The sequence below is a fragment of the Ostrinia furnacalis genome, unplaced genomic scaffold, assembly GCF_004193835.3.
Source record: "Ostrinia furnacalis isolate ACB-3 unplaced genomic scaffold, ASM419383v2 OfSCF7018, whole genome shotgun sequence".
In the NCBI taxonomy this organism is placed as follows: Eukaryota; Metazoa; Arthropoda; class Insecta; order Lepidoptera; family Crambidae; genus Ostrinia; species Ostrinia furnacalis.
In genome coordinates this window covers 250,630-265,239 of record NW_021137257.1, presented here as the reverse complement: position 1 = coordinate 265,239, position 14,610 = coordinate 250,630, and the positions used below count along the sequence as shown (strand labels likewise).

Sequence of the window (14,610 nt, the reverse complement as noted above, 5' to 3'; positions counted from 1 at the left end):
ATAGCTACGAAACCTACTTTTGAGTCCACAATGATGAAAGTTGATTGAATTGAAAATCCTCAAACCAGCTCCAACGCATTGTGTAGTATTGTAGTGCTTAAAGTATACCAGACAAAATAAACATAGGTAAAGATCAACGCTCTATACTAAAACTAGACCTCTAATATTGCTACAGTATAATGGTAATTAGGATTTTAGATGTTAATCTATCCACAAAGTGCATATGATTAAGGTGGTCACAAACTATTATCATCTAATACTTATGCTTAGCGATCAATTTAAACTTTTTGCGTATCAACTTTCATATTAGAGTATATTCATAGTATCGTGTGTGTATCTATTGCTTTGAAGGTTAGCGTTTAGTGATGCTACATATAAAGCTTGCAGATGTGCGGACTGTAAGTGGGGCCAAGTGAGCCCGGTGCGAAAGGGCCGCACGACAGACAAAGTAGAGACCCGCGCTCGTACTCACGCGTTTTTTGCAATGCCGTTTTTCACTGCACCGTTTCACGCTGCTGTCTCTGTCGAGTCAATGCTTGGTGAACTAGAAGAAACGAGACGAAATATTTTTTGATATTATGTAAACGATGGCTTTGTCGCATCAGTGGTTCATACAGTGGTCTTCACCGCCTTCACTGTTTGCGGATATTAACAACCGGTACAAAAGTGTTAACACCTGGAACAATGGCAAGCCCGAGTGGGCTTGGGAAGTGACTTTACAAAACAGTGATAACGGCTACGAGTTATCGGATTACAGGCAACATGTTGACGAAAACAATTTTGGATATAGTGAACATACTAATCCTAAGCAAAATGGTAAGTTTGTCACATTTGTGTTATTGGTCAAAGTTTCACTAAAATCAAATAGGGTGAATTATGTTGCAAAACTACTTAACATCCTACAGAATTGCAAAATTAGAATAAAACTTATTTATACAATACTAAATTAATAAAAATAGTTTTGCTGTGGCAACTGTTATTTTGGAATCCGTACTTAGTGAATATTTGTAATTGTTAGTATTAATTATTAGTTTGATCGATAATTTCAGATCAAAGCTCTATCAATAATTGCAATAGTTAAACTATACGTACTACTTGTAGATAACAGCTCAAGTTAGTAAGATTTTCATTAAGAATTAATAAATAAGTTCTTAACTATTGACATCAGCTTTAGATTAGACCGCAACTTAGTTTCGCAAATTGCACACCATGAATAATGTGCCCATTTTATATCCCGTATGCAGTAGTTAGTTACGATATATGTCCTCTGCGTGGAATTCTACCACTATTTTAAGATATCTAAAGCATTGCAACTGCAACATACACGTTGTTCTTGTGCAACAGAGACCTCGGTGAAAGTAGAATCGATTTTAAGTATCTCACCATGTGACCATACAAACTGGTCAATTAAATCTTGCCAAAATATGCTCCTACGTCTAAATAATAACAGAATATATATGTAGTACAAGGCATTACAACTATAATGTTCATATTTACATTTATATGTATGTGATGAAGATAAGTTAATTGCAAAAAAAAAGCAATTTGATCATGCGTTTTCATGGGTCATTAATATTTGCAAGTACCTACTGGTTGCACATCATAACCACCTACGCATTGTTTACAATCCTTTTAATTGTCGGATTATTAGAAGTATTTTATACCGAAAATACAATTATATTTTTATTAATTATAAATTAAATATAGTTTAATTAAAGTTAATTACATCAATAGTCGTATGTAATGTATCTATGTACAAATATTTAAAAAATGCGTACACAGATGCCTTAAAAAATTCAATTGTATCTAGCCATCCACGCTAAAATAAAATACGTATTAAAAGAAATGGTCAGTATCAATTCGTATTACGTGACTAACCCACTGAGGCTATAGGCCGTAAATCACTGCAGAACTACTGGCGTTTGACCAATCATGGCTACGTACCTACTCTTAACATTTCACGGGAAAGTCGGAAAAGTAATTATACGCCTAAGCGACAAACAAACAAAACGGTTTCACTATTGACAATTTTATCAAACTTAGATGTAGCTGAATTGATTTTTAAGTAAAAAAGATGAACAATTTTTTACCCGACTGCACCAGAAGCAGGGTTATGTTTTTTTATTGTTTTATGATCTATAAATAATTAGAATGTTAATTATCAAAATACAAAAAATGAAAACAAGATTTTATTCTAGTCCGCTACAGGTCAAGAGAAGCGAAATAACTGGAATGGAAAGTTACTTTATTATTTTGGTAAATGTAAATCAAAATTATTGCACTTGTTTTACTATAGTACGTTGATTATATTTCGTTCAACAAGTCTTTTTGCTACTGTATTAATTTATAAAAAATGGCCTGATTCTAATACATTAAATTACGACCTACGTAATCCTATGTAAGATGGAAAATGAAATAAAACACGTGTTTTTATTGATCACACACATAAAATATCAATAATGTATCGAAACTTATTTTAATTATCTTTCTGAACGTAAGTAATTAAGGTTTAATAATGTGTACACCGCACTTGATAGATAGATAGATATATCTGCTATTTACATAGATATTTAAAAGGATGCAGTGCTATTGAATATTCTGAGGTTAGAGAATGTATGAAAATGTATCAATGCCAGATAGATTTCAAACAATAACATTTTGTAATAAGTTTCAAAATATAAAAATCTAGGCTTTGTAAAGAATACAAATATTGCGTTAAAAGTTACAAAAATTTAAGTTCTATCGTACTTTATTAGTCTATAATATTATAAATCTAATGTTAGTAGTTACTTTTAAGTGAATATTTTTTTAAAGTTTAGAATCAATAATATAATAATTATAATCATGCATGATGTAAGAATACGTTAGGTCAGATACCTTTATCGCACCAGGAATCAGATTTTTATTTTTAATACCTTACAGAATCATAATAAAATCTACATAATTGACATGAAGTTCAGGTTAATGCCAAGATTAGAATCAAATGTTACCCACATTAGTTAACAATTATATATGTAGACGATGTAAGACAGGTAATGGAAGACAGTTACGCTTCATAATAAATTAATAGGTACCGTAAAACAACTGACTGGAACGCTATTATTATGTAAGAACATAACAATTTTATTGATTACACCCTATTGTATAATTAGAAGAATTTTATTACTACTTCACGTCTCTGTCTGCTTGTTGATTGGATATGGTGATGAGTTTTAGGGTTTTCAGTAAAGGTAGCAACTCCGGAATAACTGCTCTTAAGAGAAAAGAACTATACGACAGCTTCACATCAACTTATCAATAAAGTAATTTGGTCTTTTTCGAATAATAAGAAGATCTCAAAATTAAATTGCTGCAACGGACTCTCCTTTTGCTGGAAATTATCTGTCTTGATTTTTTATTAAATTCAAGTGATAAAATACTAATTATTATTCTGTAGAGATAAGTAAACCCGTATACCTACCTATTATTTAAATATATGTAGGTAACCACTCGATTTTCAACTTTGTCAATAGCGAGCTCCTGACTGAATAAAGTTGGAAAAATAGGCGAAGCCTTTTCGCTTTACTTGAAACTATGGAAAACTCATTTAGGTAGATTATCTCGTCTAGGTGAATTCATTACGAAATTTTTTTCTTCATTTCTGCTCAGCACCATGAACAAAAACTGTACTACTAAAACTAAATTGAATGATGAAAAGTGTTTCAGTTTGATTAGATTGCGGTTGCTCGCAATGTTTGATTTAATTTTTTTCTCAAATGCGCTAGGTTTAATCAACAAAAATCGCACGGTAAAGTAAAAAGATCCTACTTGTAACAAAAATAATCATAACAGTATGTTATTTTAATGAAACGATGTTTATGTTTGAGCTCGTGCGCGAAATTTAATAACTGCTTTTATAACATTGAATCATTCGATATCAGTTGTCTCGTTAGTATGGCCTGTCATTACTTCCTCAACCAGCAAAGTGAGTACGCAACAATTCTCGGCGTGTGCTCGCTACTTCCTACGATTATGGCCATTAGTAAGTCACTAGGAAATTGATGTAATAATAAATGCTTAGTCAGCATTTCACTACATACAGATATTACCGATGTTGAGTCTTTCTCTCTTATAATTTAGATCTTTCGATAACTTCTAGTTACAAACTTACTATGATTTTCAGATATTAGATAAGTATTAAAGGTATCCTGTAACTCTTGCTAGTTGTTGGGAATAGTTTGAGATAAGAAAATAATATAAATCTACGGGAAACGAACAGCCTATCTATCCTGTCTGTAAAGGCATATACTTAAGCCCAATCAATTATCTTCCAATCTCTATACAAGCCACCTACTATGCTCTATGCTCAATCTGCGGTTACCAAAATGCGGTCTACACTTCGTCAACTTCCAAAGTCATCAATTACGGTCGTAATGAACCATTCCATTCAGTAGCTTGTTAATCCTGTGAGATAATGTCGATTTTGTTTTGTTCTCGAATTAATCTCGTTTTCAAAATAATTTTATCCCTCTGAAAAATGCTGAAAAAAATATTAAATGAAATCCTTTGTCTGGTTTCCAGAGGCGACCCGCGCGGCTGGACTGGCGCTATGGCTGACCATGCTGGGAGTAGCGCGCGCGCAGAGCATACCAGCCGACACGGAGACGCCGCCTTTCAACACACTCTACAAGTGGAAGCACGTAGACTTCGAATTCCCCTCGCCTAGACACCGTAGGCAGGCAATAGCTGATGGGTAAGGAATTACGATCAGAGATCTCAACATATACAGTGTGTCCGGGCATGTAGTGATCAAACTTTAAGGGCGTAATCTATAGGCAATTTTATCGATGAAAATACTTCAAAGAAGAACGGTCATCTGTGTCATGTCTTGATTAGTTAAATTATATATTTTTTATATTCGAAATCTATGTATAACACCAAATTATTACCCTTTGTTTTTGTTCAAGCGTCATACAAAAACTAATATAAAATGCATATTTGTCACCAAAATTGGTAAATGTATGTACCTAAATAGCTGCTATGGAATGTATCTAGGTGACTTGGAGATACAGCCGGATTATACAGGGCGGAAACGAGAAGTTACAAAATCCAAAAATTCAATGTTANTATATCTGCAGGCACAGAACTCACATTTCAAAAACAACAAATGTAAAACAAAACACCTATTCACGAGTGGGAAAAGAAAATGGAATTGAATAAAAAGAAACTAACTAGGTACTCAACATAAATAATTTGCAACTCTAATTATCTTGTTGGTGATTACAGAAGCATATTAACGACGTCTTGCACACAGTAGCTATTTCAGAAAACTTCTGAGAAAGCTTTCAACAAAACTAATATTCATTGGAATACACGATCTGGATAGGTATAAACTTGCGACAAAAGTTTATATTTTTATATTGAAATATTTTCATGAATGATTTATCAATAGTGTTCCTCAGCCATGAACTATTAAGATTTGTACATACTCAAATTATCATAGTTGTAGTAGAAACTAATATAATAAACTTGAAAGGTTTTGTAATAGTCGACCGAGTTTTGTGTTAGATAATTATGCAAATTAATAGGTATTTATAGGTATGTTATACGTGCATAGTTTGTTTTTGGAAAATGTCCACCGTCCATTCAAGTAGGTAATTATTGCGCTAATGTAACCGGAGCAACTTTACGAACTTGAGTGAGACCACAAAAACAATTTAGTGGCCATATGAGGATTGGCCTTCTATGAGCTCACACGCATTCACATAAAGTATAGGTTCTGGTGCTGTGATTGTAATACACGGACGCAAGATTGCTCTGATGCCCACGTTTACATAGCCGATACTTGGCGTTTCGGCCTCCTAGTCTTTAGAGAAAAAGATGCACATTTTTGGAGATTTTCACATCATCTGTTCTACCCTGATCCTTTGGCATCCAATTTTACACTTCATGGTGTCAACTTTCAATGGGNCTGTCGGGTCTGGGTTTTTTTTGTATGGGGCGTGACCGTTCTTCTTTGGGGCTTGCCCCATTTCTCGCAAAATTACAAGGATTTAAGTTTTTAATTTTTAGTTTTCACCTCTTCCTTCAAAAACAAGTGTGAAAGCGTGGGTAACTTAACACTAATAAGCAAAAATTTTATATCATGCGATAGCCAATAAAATTATCCATTAGTAGAAGTAAAAAACGAACACAAGTTTTATACATTTTGAAGGAGTAAGAATGGATTTAATTAGAAAAAACATGACTTTTTTCACTTATTTTTCAGTTATTTTCCAACACAAGAAAAACCAGTACCTCTAGTACGAAAAACTTTCGAGTTCGTTTCGTTGCGTATTCAAAGTGTCATCGAAAAATTTTGTATGAAAAAATAAACAGCGCCCCCTATATTATAGCCACCCTAGGGGGCGCTGTTTAATTTTTCATACAAAATTTTTCGATGACACTTTGAATACGCAACGAAACGAACTCGAAAGTTTTTCGTACTAGAGGTACAGGTCGTTAAGGTATGTTTTATTTGCATTGTATTATTAGTATTTAAGCTATTCTACAAAACGAATGTGTCTATGTCTATTAGTTTCGACGTAATTGTTGAACAAAGATACCCCTTCCCAGCGATTCCATAGCGCGGCGGTATGTAATCGGAATAGGTTGTGTGATTCTTTCATGCAGTGCATTTTCGCATGTCGCGCTATGGAAACCGCTGGGAAGGGGTATCTTTGTTTTATAATTACGTCGAAACTAATAGACGTAGACTAATAAATTTACATTCGTTTTGTAGAATAGCTCAAATACTAATAATACAATGCAAATAAAACATACCTTAACGACCTGGTTTTTCTTGTGTTGGAAAATAACTGAAAAAGAATTGAAAAAAAGTCATGTTTTTTTCTTCTTTAATCCATTCCTACTCCCTTAAAAAGTATGAAACTTGTGTCTGTTTTCTACTTTACTAATTGATAATTTTATCAGCTATTGCATGACATAAAATATTTGCTCATTAGTGTTAAGGTGCCCACGCAATCACTTGTTTTTGAAGGAAGAGATGAATTCTAAAAATTAAAAACTTAAAGCCTTGTAATTTTTTGAGAAATGGGTCAAGCCCCAAATTTGAAGTATTTTCATCGATAAAATTGTCCATAGATCACGCCCTTAAAGTTTGATCACTACATGCCCGGACACATTGTATAACAACTCTCACATCTTGCAGTAGAAAGCTACTAATTTGTCACTAATTTCTTTATTAAAATGTTTTAAATGTAATAAAACTTTAATCAACATGAACCTGAACTGAACTAACCTGTATTAGGTCAAATTCTGTGCCTGAACTAAGAACTTTTTATGTATCATGTTTCAGAAAGTACATTCCAGAGAATGTTCTCCCCCTGGGCTTAGAAGTGTGGGGCTCACGGGTGTGGGTCACGCTGCCGAGCTGGCGGAAAGGAGTGCCCGCCACCCTGGCCACGGTGCCGAGAAACGGCGGCATGGCCTCGCCGCCTCTTACGCCTTATCCTGACTGGACTTATCATAGAGCTTACAGTAAGTATACTTGGGGTAACCTATGACATTCCATTGGTAAAAAAATATCTTAACTATTCAATTTATTGGGAAATTCAAGTATTTAAAAATAACCCCGGATAAGTAACATCAATCTGGCGATCCTCCCACATCAGCCATATATCAAAAGCTTTTATTTATAAATTATTTAAATTCTGTTTCAGACAATGGACAAAACTGCACTGGGCTAACATCAGTGTTTCGAGTGAACGCAGATCCATGCGGAAGATTATGGGTCCTGGATTCCGGACAAATAGATTCACAAGATAAGCCTAGACAGATCTGCCCTCCAAGCATTGTGCTGTTCGATCTATACTCTGATAAAATTATTAACCGTTTTGTGATTCCCAAAAAATATGTTTTGCAAGACTCCTTGTACTCAAATATTATAGTCGACACACGGACGCAAGATTGCTCTGATGCCCACGTTTACATAGCCGATACTTGGCGTTTCGGCCTCCTAGTCTTTAGAGAAAAAGATGCACATTTTTGGAGATTTTCACATCATCTGTTCTACCCTGATCCTTTGGCATCCAATTTTACACTTCATGGTGTCAACTTTCAATGGACAGATGGAATATTCGGTCTTGCACTGAGCCCTATTGGTCAATATGAGGAGCGGATTTTATTTTTCCATTCTCTATCAAGCTACAGAGAGTTTTATGTATCAACAGCGGTTCTTCAAGACCCTTCAAGAACAAATAGTAGTGCATCAGAGTTTAATCTAGTCGGTGATAGTAGAGGTTTAGCTGGGCAATCATCCGCATCAGCCGTTGATAGGCGAGGCGTAATGTTCTACGGACTCGTCTCGAGAGACAGTATTGGATGCTGGGATTTAAAGAAACCGTACCATAAAAGGACTATTGGAGAGGTCGCGAAGAATTCTGACACTCTCGTATTCCCTAATGACATAAAAGTTGATCAGGATGAGCAACAAAGTGTGTGGGTAATATCGAATAGACTACCGATGTTCCAAGCGGGCCCATTGGACCCGGACGACTACAACTACCGCATTTTGTACGCAGATACCGCGGAGGCTGTGAGGGGTACAGTCTGTGATCCTGAAGAATCAACACTGTTTTAGAGCCATACTTTGTTACTTATTTAAATGAAAAATATTGTTTTTGTAAATACATCTTGTACTGTAAAACTGTGTTTATCTTACTCTATTATGCTATTCGTTCTCACCTAAATAAAACATTGCCGATAATCGTGCTTAAGGCGTTAAAGACGTCAAGAATTCAGCGAATCTAATCGCTTCGTACCTAAACAGCAGCGTCTGATAACGAATACCTATATGTATAGTGAATTGGAAATGAATTGTACATTATATCTGCAGGCACAGAACTCACATTTCAAAAACAACAAATGTAAAACAAAACACCTATTCACGAGTGGGAAAAGAAAATGGAATTGAATAAAAAGAAACTAACTAGGTACTCAACATAAATAATTTGCAACTCTAATTATCTTGTTGGTGATTACAGAAGCATATTAACGACGTCTTGCACACAGTAGCTATTTCAGAAAACTTCTGAGAAAGCTTTCAACAAAACTAATATTCATTGGAATACACGATCTGGATAGGTATAAACTTGCGACAAAAGTTTATATTTTTATATTGAAATATTTTCATGAATGATTTATCAATAGTGTTCCTCAGCCATGAACTATTAAGATTTGTACATACTCAAATTATCATAGTTGTAGTAGAAATACCATAACTTAACTATGATAATTTGAGTATGACCTTTTGTTTTGTAATAGTCGACCGAGTTTTGTGTTAGATAATTATGCAAATTAATAGGTATTTATAGGTATGTTATACGTGCATAGTTTGTTTTTGGAAAATGTCCACCGTCCATTCAAGTAGGTAATTATTGCGCTAATGTAACCGGAGCAACTTTACGAACTTGAGTGAGACCACAAAAACAATTTAGTGGCCATATGAGGATTGGCCTTCTATGAGCTCACACGCATTCACATAAAGTATAGGTTCTGGTGCTGTGATTGTAATAATTCAATAATTTAGATGTGGTTTCATAAGTGTTAACCGGAAACTGAAAGGTAAGTCATTTTTAATTTTTTTTGTCTGTTAGAATAGATATTTTATAATCATTCTAAACATCCCGTTTTCTTTATAAGTATTTAGAAGAATTAAAAGGTTCTTTTAGTAATATTTACTTGATTTAACCAAAGTAGAAATAAAAGATTTTGAAATATAAGTTGTAAAAATGATAACGATAAACATAATCTGCATTAACTAAAAACGAATTATCTTTTTTTAACTGCTTCTGGTGGGAATGGAATATGTTTATATAGTAGCATCATAAATGCAAAAACATTATTGACTAAATACAATATTACTGTATAGCCAGATGTTGTTGTTACTCACCCAGCTGTACAACATAAATAGCCGTAGAGTCAATAGAGTCATCTATTTCACTGAAATCGAATAATTTTTATAAAAATACATATTACCTTATCCTTTCCTTGTCAATTTTGATCTACTCGTAAATAAAAAGAAGATATACAAGGCAGGTTTAAGGGGTATTCGTTTGCATATCATTTATATTGCGATCTTAAATGCGACCTTGTGTATTGAATTTAATGTATCGAATATAAGTAAGTTCTTCAATATCATTGTCTTCTGAAACTTGATCTCAACGAATTATAACTTCTTTCACTCTCTGTCAGTGATTGATTATCATATCCTACATGTCACGGACACTGCTGTTTTGTTGAACTAGGCAGTGCCGCTGGCCTCACACATGTAGGTGCTGCGGTTAAATCTTGATAATCAACACCAATACTCATTCGGGCGTGTCAATCAGTACTATTTCAGCATCTTAATTCGTAAACGTTTCCACAAAATGCGTAATTATTCATAGTAATTACAATCTAATTATTAAAAAAAAAGTTTGAGGATGTTAGCATTTGGCCATTTGAAATCCCACAGAAAATCTTAGAAGCTACTAATTACATAAATAAATTCTGTATTACATAAAAGAATAACAGAAAGTTATCATTTGAATAATGTTACATATTTTATTCTCACATTTAATTTAAATCCTCTAGCTAGACTCTACACTTTCATAATGTGTCTAGATAACTACTTTCACACTAAAACCCAATCAATCTATTCCGAAATTACATCCGCACTAATAGATAGGAACTCATTCTTAATTAGAATAGTTTGGTAATCAACTTACATACGAGTACCTTCTTACTGTAATCCAACTGTTGATTGCATGGGCGTGGTACCTAGTTTGTGGTTGAGGCATAATTTGCTTGAATTAGCAATTATTTGCAGCGGTACTCGATTATTGTATTGATAATTCGCTATCATATTTTATTAAATATTTAGCCATTAATTTGGCTAGCCAAACTGCTTTTATTGAGCAGACCATGGATGTTCGACCCTTGGAATCTGTTCCAAATCATAATTTAAATTACATCGTAAGACAATAGAGGATAACTCTGGCATACAAAATTCGGGTACAAAGAAATTTAACGGTTTTAATTTAGTGCATCAAAATGTACAAGGCTTCTCCGGCAAAGACTTGGAAATTGAGTTATTTATCCAAGAATTGAATATTCATGTCTTATGTTTAACGGAACATTGGCTCAGGCAATATGAACTAATGCTGAGCATTAATAATTATAAGCTTATTAGTTCATTCACTAGAGAGTTAGCTATTCGTGGAGGGTCACTAATATTAATCAATGATAAATTAAAATGTAAAGAGCGTAAAGATATTGTATCTCTCTCTGTTGAGCGAACTATTGAGCTGTCATGTGCAGAACTGGACGACTATGTTATTGTATGTGTATATAGACCCCCATCTAGTAACTATGAATTATTTGAAACCACAATGGAAGAGGTACTTAGAAGAGTGTGTAATAGTTCAAAGAAAGTAGTTGTATGTGGAGACTTTAATATCAATATAATAGAAGATTCCTCTCTTTCAATACGGTTTTTAAATTTATTCAAATCTTTTAACTTGTTAAATCTTTTCTCTGAACCAACTAGGGTGACTCCAACATCAGCTACTTGCTTAGACAATATATTCTGTAACTGCTTAGTGCTAGAGAAATCAATAATAAATTTTGTTAATTCTGATCATTGCGGTCAAATAGCGTCATTTCAACACCATTTTGTGCCATCGAGCAAGGAAATAGAATATAGACCAGAATGGAAACAGAATTATATTCTTTTTTTTATTATTTTCTATTGACGTTCATAAGTGCCACTTGTGGTCTAAACTGAATAAAATATTTTTGATTTGATTTGATTTGATTTGATTGGCTCCAAGACGACTTGCTTACTGTATACCTACAATTTCAATCGTTATGTGTATTAAAAAAGTGTTCGTGTACTACTTGCATTTAATGTTTTTCACAGATGGAACCAAAATCCCTGCTGTTTAAACTCGGTATCTTAACGCTGTTTGTGACTCAGTGCTTTGCTGTCGACAAAGCCATAGGCACTCTGTACAGATGGAAACAAATTGACTTCGAATACCCAACGCCTGAAGAGCGACTAGCAGCTATACGAAATGGGTAATGTTTTTTTAATCCACCTTGTAAGTTATGAAATGTATTTATTATTCTTTACATCTTTTTCGAACGCAAACGAACGAACGACGTGGGAGGTTAATAAATAGAATATCCGTGGAAATAACTAATTATTTTAAATTTTTAGAGAGTTTAACCCAATTAACACAATCATCCTGGGGGTCGAACGATGGAAGGAGCGAGTGTTTGTGAGCACTCCAGCTTGGAAGAAAGGCGTCCCAGCTACTCTTTCTTCTTTACCGATTGACGTGGAGTCGGAGTCTGCACCACTGCGTCCATTCCCCAACTGGGACTGGCATAGAGCAGGTAATTTACATAATTAATTGAAAGCGTATATATTTTTATCCTATCTATTGTCAAAATTGAAAGTTATTTTCTCTTTAACAGAAAACTGCACTGGCTTCACATCGATCTTCCGCATGAGTATTGATCACTGCGGCACCATGTGGGTTCTCGACTCCGGTCAAGTTGAGGCTTTTGAAACCCCTCGTCAGCTGTGTCCACCATCTCTCATAGCGATAGACTTGGCAACAGACTCTGTGGTTGCACGTTATGAGATACCCCCTGAATACGTCCTACAAAACTCTCTTATTAGTAACATCGTGGTTGATTCGAGAGACGCTCGTTGTAGAGATACTCACGTTTACATTGCTGACACATGGCGATTTGGCCTCATCGTATTCCGAGCCTCTGATGCTGTTTTTTGGAGATTCAGTCATTTCACATTCTTCCCGGAGCCACTGATGTCAAACTACACGTTACATGGATTAAACTTTCAATGGACAGATGGAATATTTGGAATGTCTCTGGGCCGACTCCAGAATGGCGACCGACCGTTGTATTACCACGCAATGTCAAGTTCGCGGGAATTTGTAGTACCAGCGTCAGTGATTCGAGATCAGTCACGTGTTTCAAATTCAGTAGGAGAATTCAAACTTCTCGGTAATCGTGGGGATGAAGGACAGATTTCTGCCGCAGCCGTGGACCGCAACGGTATTATGTTCTTTAACCTCATTTCACAAGACAGTATCGGGTGTTGGAATACGCTCAAACCATATGAAAACGATAACTTAGGCATCGTTGCACACAATGAAAGAACACTTATATTTCCCAACGATCTCAGGCTTGACCACGAGATACCACAGAGAGCATGGATAATCACGAATAGACTACCGATGTACCAATTCAATTTGATTGATCCAAATGAATACAATTTTAGAATTATGTTTTTGGACCCAGTGAAAGCAGTTCAAGACAATGTATGTAAAATTTAGGCTATTATACAAATTAAAACTTAGTATAATTAGGTGTAGAACTAGAAATAAGAAGTAATACATCATATCAGTTAATGTGATTTACTTTTAGATAAACAATATTAACGTAGGTATTGTATTTGAATGAAATAATGTAAAAAAACTACTAAATTAAACTTGTAAGTTTATTTATTTGTGCTTTTCTTATTTTTCCCTTTTTTCAGTTTTGGATTTGTTAGACGTAAGACTATCAGCTGAGCTTTCCTCATCATCACTTAGTATCGTAACTGAAGATTTTTTATGTTGACTGGATTTAACAGCCCGAGCTTTGTTATCATTTTTATCTTTATTCAAAGATTTTGTTTTCAAAGACCGGTGCTTCTGCATACCTTCGATAATTGACTCCAAACTATCTTTTTCTTCTAAATTTATAGACTTATTATTTTCCGATTCTGACGTTCCATCCTCTTTCTGTTTTGATTCATTTGCTAGTCGCTGTGTAAAGGAAATTTTCTTTTTTACTTCTTTGAAATTTACTGATAGTCCAGTCAATAAAGCATTATAGATGGAAAACTGTAGAACACAATTTCTGACTTCAGGACTTTATTTAGACTAGTTAGGAGGTGAACATAGCAAAAGTCCCCGCCCTTAGCCCTTGAGCCGGCGGGGACAGGGGGGTTTAAAGGTACCACTTTTCGGTTTTTCGCTTAATCCTCGGAAACTATGCGTCCTAGTGACATGACTACTATGAACCAAAAAAAGCTTATTCAATTTGCTACAGGTGAGGTAGACAAGTTTTTCTATAAATTGTATAGTTTTCGCGGCATCTGCTCTAGAAGGTCTGTAATATTGGAAATTTTATTTTTGTCTTACATGTTTCCATTAGGAGAAAATCGACTAAATCAACATTGAGCAATCATTCTAGACATGCGGGAGCATGTTAAGCTTAGTTCCAGGGAGGGGACTGCACCGTGCGTATATTTAGACGAACCACTTTGAGCCACTTTTGACTCCTCATCACTCAAAAACTACTGTGCATTAACACTTCAAATTTGGTTCATGTGTTGAGACTTGCAAGATATACATCAGTTTCAAATTTCATAAATATACCTCAAACGGTTATTTAGGTATTGACGTCCAAAAATCGATATTTAGAGCACTAAAATCTATCTATCACATGTGAAATGTTAAAATTTACTGGTTTTTTATTTGTTCCTATGTATTTACATAACTACCTTTCTGG

General features: G+C 34.6%; 1 protein-coding gene across 1 annotated transcript; it reads left to right on the top strand.

The window, feature by feature from the left end:
* The first annotated feature begins 418 nt into the window (after positions 1-418).
* On the top strand, positions 419-13,389 carry yellow-12 (protein). The gene is made up of 7 exons (XM_028318850.1): positions 419-816; positions 4,561-4,732; positions 7,337-7,518; positions 7,701-8,614; positions 11,942-12,099; positions 12,242-12,420; positions 12,502-13,389. The coding sequence occupies exons 1-7, from the start codon at positions 588-590 to the stop codon at positions 13,386-13,388; spliced, it is 2,721 nt and encodes a 906-aa protein (XP_028174651.1). The 5' UTR covers positions 419-587; the 3' UTR covers position 13,389.
* The last annotated feature ends 1,221 nt before the right edge of the window (positions 13,390-14,610 follow it).

Coding starts and splice junctions, on each gene's coding strand:
- yellow-12 (XM_028318850.1), top strand. CDS start 588: ATGGCTTTGTCGCATCAGTGGTTCATACAGTGGTCTTCACCGCCTTCA. Junction 817..4,560: donor TACTAATCCTAAGCAAAATG/GTAAGTTTGTCA, acceptor TCTGGTTTCCAG/AGGCGACCCGCGCGGCTGGA. Junction 7,519..7,700: donor GACTTATCATAGAGCTTACA/GTAAGTATACTT, acceptor ATTCTGTTTCAG/ACAATGGACAAAACTGCACT.